The sequence below is a fragment of the Rhineura floridana genome, chromosome 7 (genome assembly GCF_030035675.1).
Source record: "Rhineura floridana isolate rRhiFlo1 chromosome 7, rRhiFlo1.hap2, whole genome shotgun sequence".
NCBI classification, from domain to species: Eukaryota; Metazoa; Chordata; class Lepidosauria; order Squamata; family Rhineuridae; genus Rhineura; species Rhineura floridana.
This window is the reverse complement of record NC_084486.1, coordinates 59,009,437-59,034,610: the sequence shown is the minus strand read 5'-3', so window position 1 is coordinate 59,034,610 and position 25,174 is coordinate 59,009,437. Positions and strand designations below refer to the sequence as shown.

The following is a 25,174-nucleotide window of genomic DNA, read 5'->3' as shown; positions in this document are numbered from 1 at the left end:
TTGTTTGCAGAAGGAAATCTTGTTCCTCCAGTGCTGTAGTAAAGAGGGAGATTCCGAATGATAAGAAGAGCCCTGCTAAATCAGCCAAAGCCCCATCTAGTCCAGCATCCTGTTCTCACAGTGGCCAACAAGATGCCCATGAGAAGCCTGCAACTGACCAGCAGCATCACTAACTGACAGGATGTTTGGAGATGAACATGTAGATTTTGTTGCTGTGACCAAGGAACAGAGCAAATATTTCTGCAGTGCAGCCAGGCTTCCCCTAAATGGGTGTAACTTCCATTGTGGAACGTTCTCTGTGTGCTTTATTTCAGCTTTGTTCTAACATGAGCTAACTGGATGCTGGTGGTAGACAGTGTTTGGAATGGAAACACCTGCCTCTCTGTCTCCAAAAGTGACTGTAAAGGAAAGTCCAGATGAGCAAATGGGGCTCTTTTTCAAGCCTCCCACTGGCAAAGGAAAGGGGACAGAAAGGTCTCTGTCAAGTCCTGTTTGGCTGTCACTGCTGCATGAGAAGCTACATTTGCTGAAATTTGTTCTTCTGCCTCTGAACTATTAAAGTTGATCACCCTGATGAACCACCTCTATACTGTCCTACAGAATCTACAGCCTGCCTGAAAGTCAGATCCCGTGACTTCACTTGTGCACTGTCATCTCTTTCTCATCCCAGAATTTAGTCCCTGTTGCAGACATGGCAAAAAACAATAGTGTGTCTCTGAGCATGGGCAGAGTAAATTTCCCTCTACTTCAGCAAAACTTTTTAAAGAATTCTAGACTAATCTAACTAATTTTTCACTGTTTTCCACAATGCATCATCTGTCCTTCAGCTAGAGACTGAGATCTACTGTGGTGTTTCAGTTGTGATGGCTAAGTAATCTGTACATGTTCAGATGAATTCCTCTCTGAGTACTTCATACATTTGAATAAATTCTTTAACAGACTAGGCACTCATTTGGTTAGATAATCCACTGTGGATGTGTGTTGAGGGATATTGCCATGTGGAGTGTACTAGTGAGATAGCTTGAGGGATGACCATGAGAGGATGAAAACTATGCCCAGGCTGGTTATGTTTTAGGGTTTATTTCACAGGTAGGTCTCCTTTAAATTGTCACAGCTGTGCAACAGTAGAAATAGAGGAGGTGAAGGTTTCCTGAGCACAGACATGGGAAAAGCATCACCTGTTGAATTGCCATTTGTCATACGGTTGTATACAGGAACCCTGACAGAAAAAAGTTGGCAACCATACAAATTGTACATAATATCTGTTGACAGCCCAATTCTAATCATGCTGACACAGAAGTAGATCCAATACATGTAATCAGGCTTGCTTCCTGGTAAATAAATGTAGGACTGCACTTTTCAGTGTTTTACTCTCTTCCAGTGGTGTAGTACAAGGAGAATGGGGGGGAAGTAAACTCCAAGACTTATTTTAGAACAGGAGTGATGATGGATCACCAGAACAATTAACAGACTGTCCTTGCTTGATTTGATTTGATTTGAGGTGATAAGGAGGCTTACAAGTTTTACTATTGTTTGTGACAGGTTAACACAGAGGAAGTTAGAGAATGAGGAAAATAATCAAGCAGAGGCTGGATTCATCTTTTCTTTGATGGGGTTCCTCTTCATGTTAGCAGCTTTAATGGTAACACTTCTTTGTAAGATTGTTTGCCTTTTTAATTGAAAGCAGTTGGTTGAAAGCAGTTGGTTGAAGATCCTTTATTAAACCTCAGAGGGTTTTACAAATTGAACCTATGCATACATATATGGGATTGCATGTACAGGAACTCACTGTAACTGAGTTCAGTGGATCATGCTTCCAGGAAATATAGGAATTGTGGATTATACCACAAACAATAATAAAACTTGCTATTTAGTCTTTCTTAGGAACCTAGGGGTACACATAGTCTTGTGGCTTTTAGCAGGAATGGGGAACCTGTGGTCTTCTAGATGTTGTTAGACTGTAACTCCCATTAGCCCTGGCCATTTGCCAGGCTGGCTGGGGCTGCTGGGAGTTAAGAGTCCAGCAACATCTAGAAACATAGGAAGCTGCCTTATACTGAGTCAGATCACTGGCCCATCTAGCTCAGTATTGTCTACACTGACTGGCAGCGGCTCTCCAGGCTTCAGGCAGGAGTGTCTCCCAGCCCTACCTGGAGATGCCAGAGATTGAGCTTGGGACCTTCTGCATGCAAGGCAGCTGTGCTACCATTGCGCTCTGGCCCTTTCCCAAGGGAGGCCCACAGGTTCCCCATTCTTGCAACAGGGATCGTAATGATGAGCTCCTGCCTGTCAACGTTTACCACTGCACCACTGCTCTCTTCACAGCACCTTCATTTATCTTTGAAGTAGATCAATAGATGTTTCCTCTCTTCTTCTATAGAGCTTGGGTCACCCAGTGAAGGTGATGTGCATTTGTTCAGGGCAGACAAAAAGAAAGTACGATTAACGCTGCAGTCCTCTGTACCCATTTACCCAGTGGGGCTTACTTCTAGCTAGACAAGGACAGGATTGCGCTGTAACCTACACCATATCCACTAGCTTTTTTAAAAATGGGCAAGTTCTATCAGAGAATAGAATAGCTAAATGGAGCTTCTACATACAGTGACAGTGTATCACTGAATAACAGGTGCTGGGACAAACACCACAGAGGAATGCCATTGCCTTTCTTCCCGTGCATGAAGGATTGTAGCCAGTCTCTAGTGAAGAGCTCTGTCACCTCCCTTCTAACGTGGGCCGAGGCTGGCGGTCCCTGGATTCTTGGGAGGAGATGGTGAAAAAGGGCCATGTATGCCAAGGATTTCTGAGGAGGTGGGGGGAGGAGGCTGGGGTTTGGGGACGGGGCAGTGTTGAGCTTGGCGCCGCTTGGCTGTAGGTGGTGGTGTGGGAGGGATGTCGAGGGCCGGGGGGGGGTAGATCATCTGTGCCTTGCAGGAGAGGGGGTTGCAATCTGGACCGGAGAGTGGGCGGCGCTGCCCCGCTGCCTTCCTAGTCCGCTGGCTCTCGGCGGCTTGTGGGCGCTCGGCCATGGGTTCAGCGCCTCCGCTCGTGGGTCCGTCTAGGGCGAGCCGTGGGTCCTAGGATGAGCGCTCTGGAGGGGCAGCAGCCCCCCAACGCGCACGAGATACTGGACGTGGCCGCCGTCTACTGCGAGAACCTCAGCCTCTTCCAGCCCCCTCACGCGCAGAGACCCCAAGCCCACCCCGGAGGTTACAGCCTGGGGGAATCGGGCGGCGTGGGCGGCGGCACCCCTTACCTGTGGCTCAATGGGTCAGCCATGCCGCCCAACCCTTACCTAGCCGGGCCCAACGGGGCTGTTGCCGCCTCCGCCTCCTTCCTGCCCTCGGCCTATGGGGCTGGCGCCCGGCAGCTCCTGGCTGCCCCTTCGGCAGGGACCGACCTCAACTGGCTCTCCCTGGCCGGGCAGCAGGACTTCTTCAAGCTGGTGCGGCCCCCTTACTCCTACTCGGCGCTCATCGCCATGGCCATCCAAAGCGCGCCGGACAAGAAGCTCACCTTGAGCCAGATCTACCAGTACGTGGCCGGCAACTTCCCTTTCTATAAGAAGAGCAAGGCCGGCTGGCAGAACTCTATCCGCCACAACCTCTCCCTCAACGACTGCTTCAAGAAGGTGCCCAGGAACGACGACGATCCAGGTAAGGAAGGCGCGGCTGGCGCCAATCCCTCCTAGTAGCGGCTGGTAGCTACTAAAGAGAGGGCGAGGACTTCGCTTTCGCGCACCCTGGTTATTTAGGGACACGAGAGAGATGGCTTCAGGAAAGCCGTGTCTATTTTGTTCCATTGTCAGGATTACTGATGCACGCTCAAGACGTTTGAAGGCGCATGAGACACCCACAATGGCATATTTCACAGCGCAAGGTGACTTAGAACTCCAGAGTTCAATGGAACTGACTCCTTCGAGTAGTAGTTGTCTTGCAGGTGTGGCCATGCAGCGCGATCCAACAGATGTTTGCTCGAGAATAAATTTCACTATGTCCATTGGGGCTTGTTCCCTAGTGTGGGATTAAGATAGCAGTCTTCAGCGCTCTGTCCTGTCAGTCAGATCGATTAAAGGATAGATGTTTTCCCACCTTTTCATGAGCAGATGTATTCTTAAGACACGCTGGATCCATGCTTTCACTATCCTGCCATATAGGGTAGTTTAAAAGTCTCCCCCCTTCCATGTGCAGATCGGAATTCTAAACTGGAGATATTTTGACAGTAGAAGATAAAGGTCTGGACATTATTTATTTATTTATTTATTATATTCTGGATTAATTAATACAGAGCACAAATGTATCAGTTATGTTAAAGATGTTTGGCTGTCCATCATCAACTAGTTCTCAGGTGTACATTGCTTATTACTAAGGTGTACATTACTCATTGCTGCCCTGGGCTCCTTTTGGGAGGAAGAGTAAGATATAAATTTAATAATAAATAAATAAATTCCTCATGCTGAACAAATGTCACCTGGTGATTCTGTATTCACAGGCACCATTCGAACTCAAATCCATCTCCTCACCCTAGTTTATCCCAAATAAATCTCCTTCCTCTTCTTTTAAGATAGTGAGCAGGGCCTATGCTGCTTTTAAAAATTTTATCACCAAGCAATTTGGGTTACTTTACATTATAACTACTACAACTTACAAAAATCTTTACATTTATTGATTAGGATGCATTGGGGGGGGGGCTTTTACTACTCTTTAAACATCCCAACACCCTTGGTAAGGCATCTCCTCTAGCAGATGCATGGAAATGGCCAGTCAAAGGAATACGAGCCTATACTTCCTTCTGATGGCTGACTTTCAACATGCTACCTGGAAACTGTTCCCCTTGAAAGCTGGTAATGTGCTTGGAATTGGAGCGCACAGCTGTGTTATTAACACACTGGCTTGCAGACAAGGGCAGGTGCCCACTGCTAAATTCCCAGAGCTTGGAAAAGTTACTTTTTTGAACTACAACTACCATCAGCCCCAGCCAGCATGGCCACTGGATTGGGCTGATGGGAGTTGTAGTTCAAAAAAGTAACTTTTCCAAGCTCTGTAAATTCCCCCATGTAAAAGTGTATTCCAAACATACTTCATTCAGGAGAAAGGCCCATTGGAGACAGGGGGGCTTACTTCTGAGTAAGGGTACATAGGATTGTGTGGTGTAACTGAGCCAGCCTCAAAAATCTGCTGCCGAGATCATGGAGATGGCTGCTTGTTCCATGAAGTTTTCTTCATGCTATTACGTGGAGGAATGTAGCAGTGGAAAGTATCAGGATAATGATCACATTTATATTCCAACTTTTCCTGTAAGGAGCTCAGGGAGACATACATAGTTCTCCCCCTTCGTGTTTTATCCTCACAACACCTCTGTGAGATAGGTTAGGCTGAGAGACAATGGCTGGCCCAAGGTTACCCAGTGAGCTTCATGGCTGAGTGGGGATTTGAACCCTGGTCTCCCAGGTCATTACCCAAAACTCTAACCACTACACTAAACTGGTTCGCCCAAGAACACTTGTCTTTCAAGTCAGTGGATATTGCTATCCAGCTCCCATTGATGTCAGTGGTCAAAATTCCGGTTGAGCATAGTAGTGCAGGACTATACCCAGCTTGTATGAAGCCACATTGACATCCAAAAGTGTTTCCATCCACTTTTTCAAAATCCCACAGTATCTTCCATAGTAAATAAATAGTGCATCTTTTAGAGAGGAGACAACTGTTGCTGTTGTGTTCTGATTTGCCCCTTTGCTGAGATGAAAGAAGTGGCTGTATTATCATGTTCCTTTGAATTGAGTAATGGAGTATGAAGGCTACTACTATGGAAAGGGGTGTTTTACCCAGGGTATTACTGAGCAGCAGAATGAAAGCAACTACGCTATCACACATGATGCTAAAAGCACCTTTGATGAGCTCTTGTTTTTATTTGTGTGCGTATAGGAATGCTATTCACGTGGTAAAGGAAGTAAATCAAGTGTACACTTTAGCCAATGTAACTTTTGCATTTGTACTCCAGATACAGGTAAAGTCATAATTTTTTTACAGCCTAATCCTATGCCTGTTTACACAGAAGCCCCACTGCGTTCAGTGGTGCTTATTCCCACTAAGTGTGTTGTCAAGCGTGAAAATGACCTTAGCTCCAATCTTTCATGTGCTGCATATATACTATTGTCTCCCTTGGGACCTTGTAACTACTGATAGATATTCCAAGAGTAGGTTAACATGAAACTCTGCCACTGGTGTGAGGTGTGCAGTCACAGAAGCATTTCTAGTGGCTATCACCAAAGACGATGCCATGTTGTAGCTAAGGCTGAAATGTTATGCCCACGTACCTAGAGAAAAAAGTCCCATTTGACTTAATAGGAGTGAACAACATGGATACGATTGGACTTGAGGAGACTGAGCTGTGAATCAGAACATCCCAGTTCAAATTTTGCATCTGCTATGAACTCACCAGGTAGCATTAGATGAGCCACTCTCAGCCTCGGTCTCCCCATCTGTCATATGGGAGTGAATACTGGCTTGCCTTACAGGATTGTGTAAAGATTGCAACTAGATATGATGTATTTTGTACCCCTGAAATCACCATACAAATGTTTATTATCATCACTATTATTAAACCAGCAGAACACTGCAAGCATGAGCACACCAGTTTGTGGCTTGATTCATGGGTGTTTTGTCCTATTAGCAATTGTTTTGACATGATAATCTTATAGATTATTATCAATATTATATATGCCTCAGTATATATGTTTGAAGGTATTTATTGAATATGACATGATAGGAAAGGATAATCAAACTAATCCAATTAAATAGTAGAATAAAAGATGGGCATTACATTATAACATCTATCATGAATACCATCTCCAGAAGGGACAGTATTTATTTATTTGCTAGGAAATAAAGGGTATTTATTTATTAGGAAATAAAGACCCACATATTTTAATATGGGTTGCTTCCATATTTGGGTACAGTGCCTGAGCGTTATTTCTAAATCCCACATTCCAGGTTAATATCCCTGAAGCCCTGTTGAGGTCCACCATTTACTTTCTCTAGCATAAGCCTGATGATTTGACTGAATTGTTTTTGAAGATAAGTGGCTTTTTGAGAACAGCAACTTTACACCTACTTCCACAGCATATTGGCTGATATCTAATCCAATACCTGCCTACTCAGAAGTAAGCTCCATTGGGTTCAATGGGACTTACTCCCAGGTAAGTGAATATTGGATTGCAGCCTGTCATAGTCATAGAACTACTGAAATCAGTTGACTCAAGTCCAGAGTTCTACATTGAATATGAATATCACCCTTTACATGAAAAAAACCTTACACTGTAGTCAACGTCTCTAAAATGCGTTAGTCATTCACCTGATGATGGCTGTTTACTGCTTCTTTTTCTGACCCATTTGCCCAGGTTGTTCAGAAATGTGTCACTTTTAAAAAATTTCTCTGCCTGCCTCTTAAATCCACATGTGTTTGGTTGGTTCATAGGTAAAGGCAATTATTGGACCCTGGATCCTAACTGTGAGAAGATGTTTGATAATGGCAACTTCAGGAGGAAGAGGAAAAGGCGATCTGACCTAGCTAATGGGTCTGGAGCCCCTAACAAAGTGGAAGACAAAAGCAAGAGCTGCATTGCCCAACAAGCCCCAGAACTCCATAACTTGGGCTCTGCTGAATTGCTGTGCTCTTCTAGTCCTATGAATGATTGCAGATCCCCCAGCCTGAACTCTAGCCATTGTTTCTCCATGTGTGTCTCCACCATGAATGCTGTGGCCCATGGCCGAAATGGCTTTCCCAGGCAGCTTTCTGGGGGGCCAGGTGCCGAATTGACACCTGGGAGGCAGAATGGGCCAGGCTTGAGCTCTTGCCCTGCCTCCAACAGCAACCCAGTTTCAGGATTCGAACTCAGTTCTCAATCCCACTCTAGGATGAATTACTATCCGGGTGCCAGTGGACAGTCAAGCTGGCTCAGTACCCCCGTCCTGGGCACTTTCAGTGTGAACAATCTGATTTATGGCAGAGAAGGGACAGAAGTTTAATGTAACAGTGAAATAGCCTTTGTTTGAAGTAAACCCCATAAGCAGCTTTTTTTGAGTGCATAGACATTTTGCTTTATATTCAACAGGCTAGTAGTCTTCAACATTTTCAGACCTGTGGCCTGCCCTTAGCCCCAATATACAAGATACTCACTTTTAAACTCTATTAATTGGGTCAATTTTCCTTCTCCCACTTTTCCTTTTTCTGTTCTTGTTCCTTTATTGTTCCTTTATTCTTTCTCCTTCTCTCTCTCTACCTTCTGTCTTTCTTCCTTTCTCTGGTTCTCTTTTTCATTCTCTTAAAAAACAACAACTAAACAACAACAAATGGTGGTAGCACTGCCGTTGCTATATATCACTGTAGATCAGGGTTCATCCTGATGCAACCATCTGGCACTAGTAAAAGTGATTCCTTAGTAGAGGCTCAGCTGGGCATAAGAAGATCTGATCCACAAGATACAATCCACTGTCAAATTTTCCTGGTAGATTGATTGTACCACCTGCTAGTTGGCAGCAGGAGGTGCCGTTTGTTTCCCCACACCTCTTGCACCAAAATAAATGTCTTCAGTCTGCCCTGTACAACAGTGTATTTCTGTGCCTTAAAACAGTAGCTTTACTACAAATTAAAAAACCAATGAATGTACTCCCAGCCAAGTACAATCCAGAATACTCCCCCCACAATGTAATTCTTAACGTGTTTGCTTGAAAGCAAGTCCTGTTGGCTTCAATGGCACTTGCTAAGGAACTGTGCTAAGATCCATTTTACTGATTTCACTTACCTTCTCCACTCTTATTTAGTAGCTTTGTTTACAATGTTGATTCTCTACATTGTGGCCTTAGATCCTTAATTTAACAAATGCACTAATCTACAGCACAGGGCTTTTTTGAAATGTATTATGTAATAGCTGTATCTGATAGAACCCAATCAGTTTAACTGTATTTTGGAAAATATCAGAGACTCCTTTTAGAGTTTTCTAATTAAGTGTACATTACTGCCATGTTGTTGATCTATGCAATGAACAAAATAAAATGCTGCCTCTAAAGTTGTCTCAAATGCTCACACAAACATTGGTTTTTTATTATGTTTTATGGTGCATTTATTTAATTTTCAAATTGAAGCAGAGCTTGCCAATGCTTAGAACCCCAAACGCCTGCTCAGTGTCAGGATTCAGAGCTGTATTAAACTAAATCTTACTCAGAGTAGACCCATTGAAAAATGAACCTAAGTTAGATGTCTATGAACTTCAATAGGTCTACTCTGAGTAGAATTAGCATTGAATACCATCTTCAATCTTGGAATCTGCCAAGCAACAACAAAAGGACTGTGACACAGATGACTGAGCAAACTTGCCCTCTCTTGCTCCAGAGCAGGAGGATCCAAACCAATGGGTTTAAAATTACAAGGAAAAGGAATATGAGCCACGGAAGGCAGTGGCCTCTTCTTCATCAGAGGTTTTGAAACAAAAGCTGGATAACCACTTATCAGGGATGCTGTAGCACTGGATTTCCAGTAGAACCAGTAGTGTAGTGGCAAATTCAGAAGTGCAGGGTCCCTTCATGTTAGTCACAGCCACACCCCCTCTCATCCTTTTTTTTTGCACTGCTGGGTTGAGAATGAGATACTTGTTAATGTCTTCTCCCACAGCAACAGACGTTCCTAGGAGCCAATCAACATGAAAAGGGAGTGTGTTAGCTGCCGAAAAGAGTATTCCTCAGTTCCTGACTCACCCCCTCTGATTGGCACCAATCAGCAGGAAAGGACTAGAAAGCATGTTAGAAAATTCTTCTCGGTGGCTAACTCTCTTTCATGCTGATGGACCTGTAGGATACTGGAAACATTGGGACCCTGCTGGGACCCTGCTCCCCAAAAGGTAAGGGGTCTAAGTCCCCCTGAGACCCTGGATGACTACACCCCTGAGTAGGACTTCCTTCCAAGTAAATAGGTATTGGCTCTGGCACTGCATAGCCACAGTCAATTCTTGTGTATGTGGGATTAAAGATGAAGATATCCAAAGGTGTAATTTGAACCCCGATACATCTTGATTGAGAAATAAACCCTAAGTGGGGATAAGCAGAGGCGGGGGGGGTTTTCAAATAATTGAAGGAATAGCCTGGATGTATAAGCATTGAAGTTCCTGTAAAAATAACTAATCTTTGTATCTGCACACAAAGTTGCTTTGAAGTAAATTTTGTTGAAATCTGTGGACTTGCTTACAAATGTAGGATCTGGTTGCTCAAAATGAAATATGGAATTTGCTCCCACAAGATGCAGTAATGGCCACCAGCTTGGATGGCTTTAAAAGAAGATTAGACAAATTCATGGAGGACAGGGCTATCAATGGCTACTAGCCATGATGGCTGTGCTCTGCCACCCTAGTCAGAGGCAGCATACTTCTGAAAACCAGTTGCCAGAAGCCTCAGGAGGGGAGAGTGTTCTTGCACTCGGGTCCTGCTTGCGGGCTTCCCCCAGGCACCTGGTTGGCCACTGTGAGAACAGGATGCTGGACTAGATGGACCACTGGCCTGATCCAGCAGGCTCTTCTTATGTTCTTAAATGAATATTCATAAATCAAACTCTTCAGACAAATGCCAATACTTTACAGTTTGCAATTGAGGAAACACATTCAAAAGATTTTCTTTATGAATATTCATAATATAATGAACATAACATAATGACATAAATGAGGGGAAAGCCTTCATATTTGTATTTAAGCAAGTGTTGTCTTTGGAAATTAAAATAATCAAGGTGGGTGGGTGAGTTTCTTTGGGGCAGAGGGGTAACTATACTACTGAAGCCAAGAAAGGTGACATTCCACTATCAGGATCTGGCTAGAGCAGGTTTAAGAAAAGATATTGCTATAAAAACAACAGTGCAACCCTATTCATGTCAATTCAAAAGTCCCACTGAGTTCAATGGGGCTAATTCACAGATAAGTGTGTATAGGGTTGCAGTCAAACAGTTCTGTAGCATCTTCAAAAGGAACAAATATATTAAAGCTTTTGTGGTCTAGTGCAATATGGTGTCTTTAAAACTGAAAAAAGTCTTCAAATACCTTCCAGGTGGCCTGGTTTACCCACTGGAGCTGGAGTGAGTGCACAATTCACTTAATGTCCATCTCAAAAGCCTTTGATTTGTGTTTTTTTAATTAACTTTATTTCATTTATTTTTATTTAACAAAATTTAAGTACAGTTTGAATGTAAGGATCTCTAAGCAGTTTACAAAAAACATTAAAACTATCAATAAAACAGTTAAAGGCATGTAATTAAGAACATATTTAAAACAATTAAAACAACTACTAACTAAAAGTATTAAAACCGATAAACATCTACGTGCCTGGATGGGCTTGCCTAAACAAAAAAGCTTTAAGCAAGCGCCCGAAAAGGAATACAGAGAAGGTGCCTGCCTGATGTCAATGCAGGCAGTTCTACCGCGTTGGTGCTGCCACACTAAAAGAACTATTTCTTACAAGTGCAGCACAAGTATTATGTGGTACCTGTGCAAGTTATGCAATAGAAACGGACATCATCATCATTAGTATTTAATGTCTACAAAAATTTAATAATAGCTTCAGAAATTGCCTGAAACTGTAAGTCCATGAAAGGCTGTGATCCTGCCCATGCATGTTGCTTAGAAATAAACCCCACAGGTTCAACTGGCTTCTTTCCAAATAAGTGCCAAATATAGCAGCCACACAGCCCAATCTTGTGAAAGTTTGCTTGAAAATAACTCACTGCATTCAAGGGGGTTCTTACTCCCAAGTAAGTGTGCAAGTCTAAGTGTGCTTACTCAGAAGTAAACCCTATTTAAGGGCCTACAATTGCAGCTTTTACAGCCTAGTCCTACATGTTTCCTCAGCCATCAGGGTCCTGCAGGAAAACAGGTGACACTGAAAGAGAAAGGAAGGAAATCCCACCGATCTCACTGGGATTTGCTCCCCGAATCGTGTGGTAAGGATCACAGACTTCAGGATATAGCCGCAAGCTTCTCCCGGGTACCGGATTTACGGCCCTTGGGCCGCACAGCAAAGAGGAAACGGCCCTTGTTTACCGGTCGGAAAATCTCTGGCTCCTGTTTTTCCACACTATCCTTACCAGGAGCAAGTTCGCGTGTTGAGCACCCAAATAAATTCTCGTCAACCGGCAAGTTTGTAAATAAAAACTCTTTTCTTTGGGCACATACAAAAGATCATCTTTGTGTCCGCCCAGGGAGCATAGGAAGGGCAATAACTTATATGAAGAATTTGGGATTAAATCGAGCGTCCAAAATTAATCCGGATCCCTGCTGAGGAGCCCTTTAATTACTCGTTTCCTGAATGCTAACAGCTTTTGTGGGAAAGAAATATAGAGGAGCCTTTTCCCGTCCAAATGATGAAACAACACCTAAAGGTGGGCCCTTCAAAGTCTGTCTCAAGCAAAACACTTTGTCATTTAGAAGGACGAGAATTAACGAAGGAGCACAAACAATGCCCATGTGTTCTCATACACCATTCCTTGGAAGGTCTGTGGAAACCAAAGTTTCCATTTCCAAGGAAATTTATTTAGGATCAGGAGGTGTTCATGCTAAACACAAAGCACAAGCCATGTCTACTCAGAAGTCTGAAGGAAGCCCCATTGAGTTCTCAAAGGCTGATTCCGTATTCAGCTCTGCCTTACAAGCCAGTGCAAGCAGCCATTGCTTCTTCATCCCAGAATCCACCTAAGTAGTAACCTGATATTTCTAGCACTTAGGCAGACTTATTTAGCCTGCAGTCTCCATCTTGGACCTAGAAGCGCTGACCTCATGACTACAGGAGCCAGCCTAATTTGAGGACCTTTTTTTCCTTTTCTTGCTTTTTTCACAGTCCCTTCACCTCCTACTTTGTGTAACCTCTTGCCTGATGAAGTTGTGGACAAGTCGAAAGTGTCCTATGATTTTGTGGCATTTTGGTTTGTCATAATAAAGGTATTGACCAAGTGTGGGTTTTTGCAAGGTTTTTTTTTTCTTGCAGACCAACATGACTACCTTTGCTCGTTAGCCAGACAGTGCGCACCATAGGAAGGAAGGGCTCATCCAGACGACTGTAAAATGTGTGACATGATTGCTTTTTTTCATTATTTTTCAGTCGTCCATATGACGCCGCGCGCTTTTGCGCATTTTCACGCAGTTAAATCCGCTCCTGCAATACCACAAATCATGCGATTTGCTTTTTTAAACCAGGAATCATCTGCTGTACCTTCAGGCGCTCAGATGCAATACTGCGGACTTTACAGCTGTGGGCGTTTGATGGGCTGTTCTTGGGCGGTTCCCCATATCCCTTCCCTCATTCTCAGCCAATCATGTATTTCCACTGTTGCGCATGTGTGTGAATGTCCGGGGAAAGCCCGGGGTGGTGGTGAAAGGAACCTATCACAGCAATGGTGTTGTGTTGGGGGGGGGGCTGCAGCTTCTACTGCACAGATGCAAAAAAGCACATTTGCGCAGAAGCAGCAACAGTGGTTAATTTTTAGCCAGCCTGCAAACTGGGCAGCCGCTCAGGGTGAGATCTGCAATTGTGGCTGTTTGTAAACTTTTTCAAGGGAGAAAATATTTATCTTTGCCTAACCTCCACCTCCCACCCCTCACCCCCGCATCGAATGCCTTTCTTGAACGTACTGGTCTTTGCTTCCAGGCATCCAGAGTTGAGGGGGAGGGAGAAGAGAAATAGAGGCTTTCCTCTTGGATTACAGACACTCATGCACCCTTAGTCAATTTCGCTTTCCTGCCTGCAAGGCTACCTTGTCTAAACCTGTCAATTTCAACCACAGCCTGCAGGTTCTCTGCAGCCCAGCTGAGCTGAAAAGCATACAGTCGCTTTTGCAAAATATCGCAAATACAAGAAAAAAGCCTTTGTTTCTCTGCGGACTTACTCCCAAGTAAAGTAGCCATGCCCCTTCTATGATAAGCTTCCGCCGGGCCTTGAAGACCTGGCTCTTCAGGAGGCTTTTGGGGTGGGTTAGGTTTCTTACTGTTATGGTTTTAAATGTTAATGTTTTAATGTATTGTTTTATCTTGTACGTCGCCCAGAGTGGCTGGACAACCAGCCAGATGGGCGACTAATAAATTAAATAAATAATAAATAAATAATAAATAATTTATTCAACTGAAATTTCTACAAGGCAACGTATTGCCACGTATTGCAACCTCACTCCACTGATGGGGAAAATGCATTCACTTCAAGTCTTGCCTTGTTAAAGCCACAAAGGTGGCGTGAATAATCTCTTTCAAGTGCAGGTACGGTTAGGGTGGGGTTCCCATCAACTTGAAACCAAGCACCTAGGCTTAACTGAGGTGTTGGCTAGGCTGTGAGAAGCAAGCCGTCAGGAGCGAAGGAAGCTGGTGAAAACGAAGGTGTTAGTCCGGCATTGAGGTAGTTCTAAATTCTTTTCCGATATCTTACAGAGAAGTTACTAAGAAGTTATTTACACCCCGTTATTTATTGGAAAATCAGCCCTGCTGAGTTCAAGGAGACTTACAGCTGGCTCCTACTTATGCCTCCCTCCTCAGCAGGAAGCCCCACTGAGTTGAACTCGCAGGGTTACAGACTGGATGATGACCTACTTCATGTTTGTCTTGTAAGCCACCCCAATAATGTGTTTTGAAAGACGAGATATATTGTTAATGAAATTCTAACATTATTTGAGAATTATCCTGGATTGAGGTAAGGGTAAGAAATGCATATCGACGAGCTGGGTGTCTCTCTACCCTTAGACTGCAATCGTCTGCACACTTTACCGGTATGAAGTCCCTCTGAACTCTTGTTATGTTTTTGAGGAGGCATTTATATGATTGCACTGCCTGCCGTGATCGCGCTTTCGAATCCCACAGGCTTAGAGGTGCAGAGAAGCCTGCCCTCCCCCCGTTTTTCCGCTTCCAAGGCTAGGCCTTCTCGCTTCCTTGGTCGCCTGTCAGTTCCATAATTGTGTCTCACAGCAATGGCCTAATTAAGGGGGGGGCGGCAGACAAGGACAAAAGTTCAGGTTAAGGCTGCCCTTCTGAAGACGGCGCCTGACCGGGAAGGCGGCTGACTTTGCAAGCGAAGGAGCCGCGCTCTGAGCTGACAACACAATCCCAAACCTGTTTCGTCAGGCGTAAAGCCCACTGATCTCTATGCGGCTGACTCCTTTGGCAGCTTACGTGGAATTGCCGTTTTGCTGACTGCGGCTGCGCCGCTTTTTGACGCCTGCAGTGGTTTGAAGTGGAAGTTTAGAAGAACATGGGGGGGGGGGAGTTTAAGATTTCTGGCGTAATCTGTTCAAGTCGAGTTTCTGAAAATATCCCGTTTTGTAACACCCACACACACCCCGATTCTGGACACCTCAAGTTTCTACAAATATTTTCCATTTTGTAATACTTCATTGGATTGCAGACTTAGTTGTGTACACTAGCAGTAAGTAAGCTCCATTTAATTCAGTGGGACATACTATTGAGTAGACATGCACAGGGTTGCATTTATGCAATAAATTTGCAATGCATAGGTACTTGAGGCTAGGCCGCATTTAAATCTATGGGATATATTGAGCAATTATGTGCATGTGTGGGACTCAACTCTCAGGTGTTTAGGATTGCAATCTTCCTTTGAAATAAACATGTATAGATTTGGAGGGTGAGAATTTTATGCACGTTTACTCAAAAGCGAGTCTTCTTGAATTCAGTGGTGGTTACCCCTAAGAAGCATGTGTTGCAGTAAGTTCGCCTAAAGCTATTGATTTCAATCAATTTAAGTGTCCGATTCTGGGGACTGAGACACAGGTCCCATAGAAATTGACGAAAACGGACCCGTAAGTGTTAAAACATCTGCAGACGCCTTTGGCTACATTTTTCTGCATCAGCCTCTGCAATCACATCTTTGAGTTTTATCTTCCACGATGCACCACTACACTAATGCCTAGCCCCACCTATGTGTCTTTACTCAGAAACAAATTCCACTGAGTTCAATGGAACTTACTCCTGTGTACCTTTAAGTGCCTGCTCAGAAGTCCCATTGAGTTCAATGGCACTTTTCCCCAAGTAAGGTGGATCACAACCTTAATGTTCTTTTTAAAAGTGTTGTTTATGCTAGTTTGTACTAAGTGTGTAATTTACGTAAGAGATTTTTCTGTTACTCATTTGCTATATTACTCATTTCCAGTATTACTCAATTGTTTAAAAAAGGTAAAGGTGTTCCCACACTTGTAGTGCGAGTCATAGGGTGACATCTTGCGACGTTTACTAGGCAGACCATATATATGGGGTGGGATTGCCAGTTCCGTCAATTGTTACAAGTGTGTAATACTTTTTGATAAAAGTTAAGGTATACTTTCGAAAGGCTCCTAGGGCCAAGAGGTTGTCAGATCATGATGTCCTGAAGCTGGATTATAGGCAGGATTTCTTTCTTTTTTTAAAAAGAGAAGAAAAATATTGTCCTGAAATCAAAGGAAGTAAATAAAGCGAAACACCTTCTAATTGATTCCCAATGGCCCGCATTCTTCTCATCAGCTCTCCAGGGAAAAGTGAAATTGACAAGAAGGCCCCAAACAAGCCCTGCTTGCTGAAAGACAATAGGCAGTCCCTGAATCAGAGGACTCCTCATGCCATGCAATGGAGACCTGCTGACCTCAGATCTGGGAGCTTCATTCTAGCACTCACAGCCAATTTTCTTCTCTGACTCGCTTGCGTGGGGACTGGACATGGAGTCAATAACAGGCTCATCCCTCTGTTTGTGGAGGGAGATGAAGTCCCACGGGATAGACAAGGACTCCAAGCATTTTTCTTAGGCACGTGTAAAAGTATACACACATCTGTTTAGTTGTACGAGTTTGCCTCTTTTAGGGTGCTTCCAGATGGGTGTGAGTTCAGGGCTCCCCATGCATGCCGATTTTTCACAGCATCCTCATGACGTTGGCATCAAAATGCGAGCCGATAAAACACACACCCTTAAGCTGGATTTACCTTCTCTGGGAAAAATAAGGCAAAACCTGTGGCTATGACCTGATTGTGTACTGCATACAGCTATCCGAAAGCACCCTTGGTCTTAAAAACAGAAATAACAGCCAGTAGGGCACTATGGTTATAATAGCATCATCCTAGGTGTGGAGAGACCTGAATTCAGATCCTCCCTCTGCCATGAAGCTTCTTGGCTGGCCCTAGGCTGTTCACTAATTTCTCACCGTAGCCTACCTCACAAGATTGTTGTGAGGATAAAATGAGGGAAGGGAGGTTATGCTGCCTTTGAGGTCCATGGACGAAAGATGGGATATACATGTGATAAAGAAGAGTAAAATCAAGCACTGTGAAGAGAAACTTGAAAAGTAGAACCTTTCTGAGGCCATGTGGATTTAACAACAGCACTGCTCTGTTGTATAGGTTTAAGAGTTCATACCTTTGGGCACACACTTGAATAGGAGTAGGAATATGGCTCTAAAGCAACTTTTACACATATGTCAATCAGATTCTCCTCACTCTGTGGCTGTGTACAAACTCCTGTTTATTCTGCATCTAGTGCAGTCCCAAAGCTTGTTTGGGAATCCATATCTATCCTGTATCCATACTGCTGTTTCTTATGAAATACTGCATTTTGATGCATTTTTCCCAAACCACCTTCGATAAGAATTAAGAAAAAGAACAGCCTAGCTGCATTGTAAGTCTATAATGTTTACACAGCCTATGTGTTGCCAATAAACACATAAGATGCTTCTTATTGATGAGGATACTTGTTTAAAACAATGATTTCAATATTTAACAGTCATGCTATTATGCTCCACATTAGTTAATAATTTTTGTTAATACATCTCAAAAAGAATATCACAGAGCTGGAAAAGGTGCAGAAAAGATTCACCAAAACGATCAAGGGGTTAGAGCAATTCCCCTACAAGCAATGACTACAGTATTTGGGGCTGTTAGGTTAGAAAAAGGATAATGTAACCAGGCAGATATGTCAACATATCTTCCTCCTAGTGTATCTTATGTGTAAATTAATTGGTACCCTAACTTCCCTGGCCAGGGAAGTGGGGTTGTTTATGTGTAGGGCAGAGAGTGTAAACCTTAATTTTGTGCCCTTCCGTTGACTCTTATAGGTGAATTTAATTACATCTGCATTTTTGGTGGTGTAAGATACACCAAGATCTGTGTATAGGACTAGTGAATGAAGGGTGTTAGGCTGTAGTGTAAGTTTATAAAATTATGCATGGTGTGGAGAAAGTGCATAAAGAGAACTTTTTCTCCTTCTAAACCTGGAGTCATCCGGTGAAACTAAATGGTAGGTGATTTAGGACAGACAAAGGAAATACTACTTTGGAGAGCACATAGAATCATACAATACCAAAGTTGGAAGGGGCCTATAAGGCCATCGAGTCCAACCCCTGCTCAGTGTAGGATAGCTGACATGTGGCTGTCCAGCTGCTTCTTGAATGCCTCCAGTGTTGGAGAGCCCAATACCTCCCTAGGGAATTGGTTCCATTGTTATTCTGCTCTAAGAGTTAGGAGGTTTTTCCTGATGTTCAGTCGAAATCTGGCTTCCCGTAACTTGAGCCTGTGTCCTCCACTCTGGGATGATCGAGAAGAGATCCTGGCCGTCTTCTGTGTGACAACTTTTCAAGTACTTGAAAAGTGTTATCATATGCCCTGTCAGTCTTCTCCAGGCTAAACATGCCCAGTTCTTTCAGTCTCTGCTCATAGGGCTTAGTTCCCAGTCCCCTGATCACCCTTGTTGCCCTCCTCTGAACCTGTTCCAGTTTATCTGCATCCTTCTTAAAGTGCGGTGTCCAGAACTAGATGCAGTACTGAAGATGAGGCCTAACCAGTGCCAAATAGAGGAGAACTAGTTCTTCAGTTTAAAACTATGGCATTTGTTTCCCGAACAGGGAGTGAAGGCCAACAATTTAGATGACTTGAAAAGGAGATCAGACACGTTCATTGAGAATAAAGGTAACAATGGCTACTCTGGGATCAGAGGCAGTATCCCTCTGAATACCAGTGGATGGGGAACAAATGCAGGAGAGTACTATTACCTGGCTTGCTGGCCTGCTTGCTGGCTTCCCATAGACATGTGTTATGTTTGGTCACTGTGGGAAACAGGATGCTGGACTAGAAAGGGCTTTGATCTGATCCAGCAGGGCTCTTCTCATGTTCTTAGTCCAGATTAACTGACATGGAGCAGCACACTGATGTGATAAGACAAAACCCCAGTAGGTTCATCCTCCAGCACAGAAAAAGGCGAAAAGTAGATTAGGATATATTGGTAGATTTCTGGTGATTTGCAATAACGGATCAATAAAGGTTTAAGACTCCCAGCTGCTTATCACCAGTAACAAAAAGGATCTCTGCTCCCCACAAAGTGGCTGCTGAAATGGGAGGTGAGGAAGGTTAGAAGAAAACCAGGAAATTGATTTTTTTTGTACAAGGACTGTGAGCTCAATTCTGGTATTGAAAACCAGGCCTTTTAGACATGACCACTGACTGCTTTTAGCCAGCTTTTAAGATTTTAATGACATTTTAGTTCTTGAATCTAATTGTTTGTTTGTTTTTACACTTTGGATCTGTTTTATTTCTATTTGAATTTTTTTTTAAAGTAAACAACCCCAAGCTCTGATTTTGCACCTGGCTTTGGTTAAAGGTCCTTGGCATTCTAGTGAAAAACAAAGAAAATCCTGTAAGCTTGACATCTGTCTACCTCTGTTTTAGAATGCAGGAAATATCACCCAGCTGAAGAGCTACTAAACTGCCTCTGTGGGTAGTTCCAGATGGGTGTTTAAGTATCCACATAACATCACTGATATAATTAAGAGCCTATATTCCCCCATCCATCCCCCATTTAATGTGGTTTTTCCCTTTCTCAAAAAAGAAAACCTATTAGGTTAAAAAAGCCTCCTATCAATGATCCCTTTGTAATATTAAGCTTCTGTCTGAAAGTACCCTATGAGCCACCTCCATGAAGCAGGAGCTGTATATTATACACACATATGTATATTTAAAACCCAATGGTTGGTTCTTGTAGTGCAAATAGTTTGCTGAGAGTTGGTTTTTAACCAAGAAGAAATACAGGCAGTGGAATACTAAACCCTCTCCCTGCCCACCACTTATCTGTAACACTCCCATTCCAACTGCCTCACCACTCTGGAAAGTTCAGAACACATATTTACCTTCACGTATGTGAGCACAGAGCCTCAAAAGGGGGGGGCAAGGTTGAGAGTTGCACTGGCTAGCAAAACATAGGTAAATGGTTCAGCACTCCATACCCCACCTCTATGCCCCCTCTCAAATCTTTTTATTTTTGCAATACTAAACAACCATTGGGTTTAGTATTTGTGTAATAAGTAGTTTGGCCCTCATTTCTATCAGTTTCAGTGGCTGAGAGATGCAGCCTGACCCTCCAATGCTATCATGTACTAGTGATGGTGTTGGGTCACAATGCCACAATTTTTTGCCAAATACACCTGGCCACTGTCCTACTGCAGTGGCTCATAAGGCTTGATTATAAATCACATTGACCCATTACCCTGATGCTGGCATTAAAACTAGAGCAATGAAAACAAATTAGGAGGAGCTGGGTGAGGCGGAGGGGAACATGGACAGTACCTCTGCTTCCATCTGGTCACCTTCCAACTTGTTGAAGGTGACTTGTCTGAAGCAGGGAACTTATTATATCCATGGAGATGCCCACACATTTTAGAACCTTGATTTTTCCAGGGTCCTCAAATGTGTGGGGAGCCTCTGTGGACACAAAAGCCTTCCTGCTTCAGACAAGTCACGTTCCACAAAGTTAAAGATGACTGAAATGGTGATGAAGGGGGAAAGAGCCACCGTGCGCATCACCACTGCTCCGCCTGCTATATTTTTAAATAGCCCTGATGGTAACACATGCACAGGGCTATTAAAGCAATAAATCCGAGGGTGTTTAATTAACAAGCCTGCAGATCAGTTTGCAATATAAAATAATTATTGGGAATTCTGAGACAAACAATTGTAGATGATAAAACAGACAAAACACATTTCCAAAGAAGAATGATTGTGGGTCTCTTTGTGTAATTAAATGATGTTCCCCTAACTGGATCTGAGAATGAAGTTTTTAAGAATTGCTGGTGACACACAAGCATGGTTGATGTTCTTATGGTAGCCTTTGCCTTGCATTAGGTTTCACTTATGGTAATTTATCACCTTTACTCTGACTTTTCACTCTTGAATGCTCCAGTGCTCTTCACCTGCCTAAGGCGTGCATTAACTCTAGCATCTGAGCCCAAGTATCTCTGGCTGTTTGACTGACTTAACCTTGGGGTGTTGGTGGGAAATGTCTTTGCTGTGATAAGCCTTAGGGCAGATTTGTTTGGATTGCAGCAAAGATAGAAACAACCCCAAGAGGGAATATATTTAATACTTTAATTGAAGGTTTCAGATTCACAGCAGCAATTTGAAATTAAAATTACACAGCCTGGAAGTGTTTCCTTTGCAATCTGCACCTGCTGGAACCAAACCAATGTTAGATTGTCCTAATAATAGTAAAAAGGTGGTTAAGCAGTTTTTGAAATTCCTATGTAGTATCACCAACCATCCTTGCCTACTCAGGAAAGAAAAACATCACACAGCTATTACTGCAACAATTCCTTCTTGTAAATATTTGTGGAGGGGATTTTGTTTTTGGGAAGCAAATTTGTGCAGAGTGGTCAGCAGATGGATCACTTTAGAGGCTTACTGAAACCAAATGCTTACTTGGAGTAACTGACTGACAGACTAATCCGAAATGAATACAAAGAACATAGGAAGAAGGATGGGAAGAAAGGTCTATCTAGTCCAGCCTTCCACAACCTGGTGCCTCTAGATGTGGACTCCAGCTCCCTTCAGTCCCAGCCAGCATGACTGTTTCTAACAGTGATCATCCACCTACCTCTGGGGAGCTTACAAGTGGGGCATAAAATCACCCCCTTTTTTTATCCCAGCTTCTACTACTTGGAGAGAGATTAGCTCAGAGCAGACTAATCATCCATGATGTATGTCAAGTAGGGTTGCCAGGTTCAATCCCTGAGACTGATCCTGTATCTTTAGGAGAAAAGAAAGTCAGCCAAGTGCAGGTGTTCTTGCAACATTGTAATGTGGGGCTGCCTTTGAAAATGGTTTGGAAATTACAGTTGGTTCAAAATGTAGCAGCCAGAATGTTAACTGGAGCACGGCACAGGGAGTATATCAACCTTGTGCTTTATCGACTCTACTGGCTCCCAATTTGCTTCCGGGCCCAATTCAAAGTGCTGGTTCTGACCTTTAAAGCCCTAAACGGCCTTGGATCAATGTACCTGAGGGACCGCTTATGCCCATATGTACCTGCCTGGGATTTAAGATCATCTGCCTCTGGTCTCCTCTGCATGCCTGGAGTGAAAGATGTTAGACTGACAGGCATGCAGGAGAGAGCTTTTTCAGCAGTGGCCCCCAAGCTTTGGAACACCCTACCCCAAGAAGTCCACTCCGCTCCCTCCCTGATGGTTTTCCAGAGACTTCTGAAAACGATCTTGTTCCGGAGAGCCTTTGGGAAGGACTGAAGGTAGAGCCTGACAGTGATTTTATGATTTTATGCCTTCTACATTAATTTTTACCCTTGTAGTCCCCTTTAGTAAAACTCCTTATATATATGTATATTCACTAATAGGCAAAAAACCTTGCAGTTTAAGAATGTACCTATAGCCTAATTTTGATGCATGACACTTGACATAGAAGGTAAGAGCTGCACAGAGATGAGCAAATTAGGGTTGCCAGGTTTATGGCCTGAGACTGATCCTGTATCTTTAGGAGAAGAGAAAGTCAGCCAAGTGCAGGTGTTCTTGTAACACTGTACTGGGAAAAACCACAAGGTGGAATTCTCCCTTCCCCCTGCACAACTTGTAAAGATATAAAAGACCTCTTGGAGGCTGGGCCTGGCAACCAAGAGGTCTTCTGTATCTTTAAAAGTTGTGCAGGGGGAAGGGAGAATTCCACCTTGTGGTTTTTCCCATTACAGCATTGCAAGAACACCTGCACTTGGCTGACTTTCTCTTCTCCTAAAGATACAGGATCAGGATCAGGGATTGAACCTGGCAACCCTAAAGTCAAGGGAGCATCAAACCTTAGTCCAAATCTTTGTCCAAAGCGCAAATACAGCACTTCAAGGAGCCATATCTCAACCCAGACCACTAGCTTTGCAGTGGTGTGCTTCTTTGCCCCACTGTGATGTGAAATGAATGAATATTTGCCTGTTAACTCCTTTTCTCCATTTCTGTCATCTCTCTGTGTTGCACTTTAAACTGTAAACCAGGGATAGGGAATGTGTGGCTCTCCAGATGTTGTTGGACTACAACTCCCATCATCCCTGAGAATTGGCTGGGCTGGCTAAGAACATCTGGAGAGCCACACATTCCCCATTCCTGCTGTAAGTTACTTTTATAGCTCACAACTGTTGTACTTTGTAAAGCAGAATGTACATTAATGACACTACATGTCCTATATGTTTGGTGTGTGGACCAGCCACGAGAATCGATTTGTATCTGTAGTTTTGGGAAGCAGTCCAATCTGTTTTGGAGATACTCATGTCTTTCCAGCTCAACTTGTTACTCGGGACCAAATTAGATCTGTTAAAAATGAAACTCTGTTGCTCCCCATTCGGTATGAGGGCTCTTAAAATGTGAATAAGTTTTTCCTGTTCAAATAAGTGGGTGAAATTTGCAGACATAGTGGCCCCAGTGGATTAAGCTTGCCAAACTGTAGGCAGATACATCGGGGGGGGTGCTTTTTGTTTAAAAAAATGCAATGATCACTTTAAAAATGCAAACTTTTTTTAGAAATTAGCTGTGCATGTCTTTTGACATGGGATCCTGGCAGAATGCTAAAGGTATGAGCTTTTAATAGCTGGGGCTGGGAATTTGATAGGCTGCTTTTCTTCCTTTAACCATGGAATCAAAGGGGGGTAAGCAAGGGGGATTGTGCTGAATGGATGTGCAGTGCACTCACAGTCATTCATCCCTCCAGACATTTCACTCCTCTGCCAAAGCCTTTTTAAATGTGAAGGGGCACAGTTTAAAGGATAGAGGCAGAGGGATTTTAAATAAACATAACTGATAATGAACAAAACAAATTGAGATGTGGCTATGTGTATTTGTCAAAGAATCTCAAATGAATAATATGCACATTTCAGTAACATTTTCCTGATGATGGCAATTGCTATTGTGGAATTGTGCAATATTTGCCAGCCTAGTTTCTATGAATTTATTCAGTGCTGGAAAAAGCTGGTTATTCCAGTGTATGCTACACAATTAATTTGGGCTAGCAAACTTTTATGTAGAATGCTGTGTGCTAATGGTGTGAAACTGCCATTCACTTCAGAAGATTTTAGAGTCCCAATCCTTTTGCTCTCAGTGCTTCTTTATGAACAGTGCTTTCCTATTAATGTCAATATTGGAAACAGTTTTGTGCATACACACGGGCTGTCTTGGACATTGAACTGCATGCTAAGTCTTTGTTCACAATGGAGTTCTGAGTGCACATTAAAGCTCCTATAGAAGCTTTGGATAAGGTTGATGCGTGAGACTTCAGCAATGTTCTAAAGATTAGAACACAAGTTATAGACAGATGGATAACAGATGTATAGATACCCACACATTCAGTGAAAAGACAACACAGAATACAGACTGTATATTCTCTTCATACATTCAACAAAATAATTATTGTTCATTGCAAATCCCCAGTAGTACATCACCCTGCAGCCACAGGTAGCATTAACAACTCAGTTAAGCAACTCTTCCTGCTTCATTCAATTTCACCACCTGTCAGATATCAAGAGAGATACAATCCACAAAATATCTCTTCTGCATTGTTGCTACTCTTTCCTCCCCAAGCCAGCACTGACAATAGAGTCCTGTCATCTTGGAGATGCATCATGGGCCTATAATCCATGCAAACACTGCCTGTTACTGGCCAGGGTAATTTATGACTGGCCCAAGCAATCACTGTACTTCCTGGCCAGAAATGTGGTAATTATACTAGCTGTGAGCTATATGGTGTCTGAGGGCTTTGCCAAGGTTTATATTCCTGCACTGATGAGCAGGAGGGTCGCATCAGCCCAGTAGAGGACTTTTGTATATTGTATTGTACCTATAGTCCAAAATCTGAAATGTTACTTAATATATATCCTCCAAGGCTGTG

At 43.2% G+C, this 25,174-nt stretch overlaps 1 protein-coding gene across 1 annotated transcript; it reads left to right on the top strand.

Annotated features, from left to right (window-relative positions):
- The first annotated feature begins 3,079 nt into the window (after nt 1-3,079).
- FOXI2 (forkhead box I2) lies at nt 3,080-8,024 on the top strand. The gene is made up of 2 exons (XM_061637695.1): nt 3,080-3,653; nt 7,474-8,024. The coding sequence occupies exons 1-2, from the start codon at nt 3,080-3,082 to the stop codon at nt 8,022-8,024; spliced, it is 1,125 nt and encodes a 374-aa protein (XP_061493679.1).
- Nucleotides 8,025-25,174: the final 17,150 nt, after the last annotated feature.

Coding starts and splice junctions, on each gene's coding strand:
- FOXI2 (XM_061637695.1), top strand. CDS start 3,080: ATGAGCGCTCTGGAGGGGCAGCAGCCCCCCAACGCGCACGAGATACTG. Junction 3,654..7,473: donor CAGGAACGACGACGATCCAG/GTAAGGAAGGCG, acceptor GTTGGTTCATAG/GTAAAGGCAATTATTGGACC.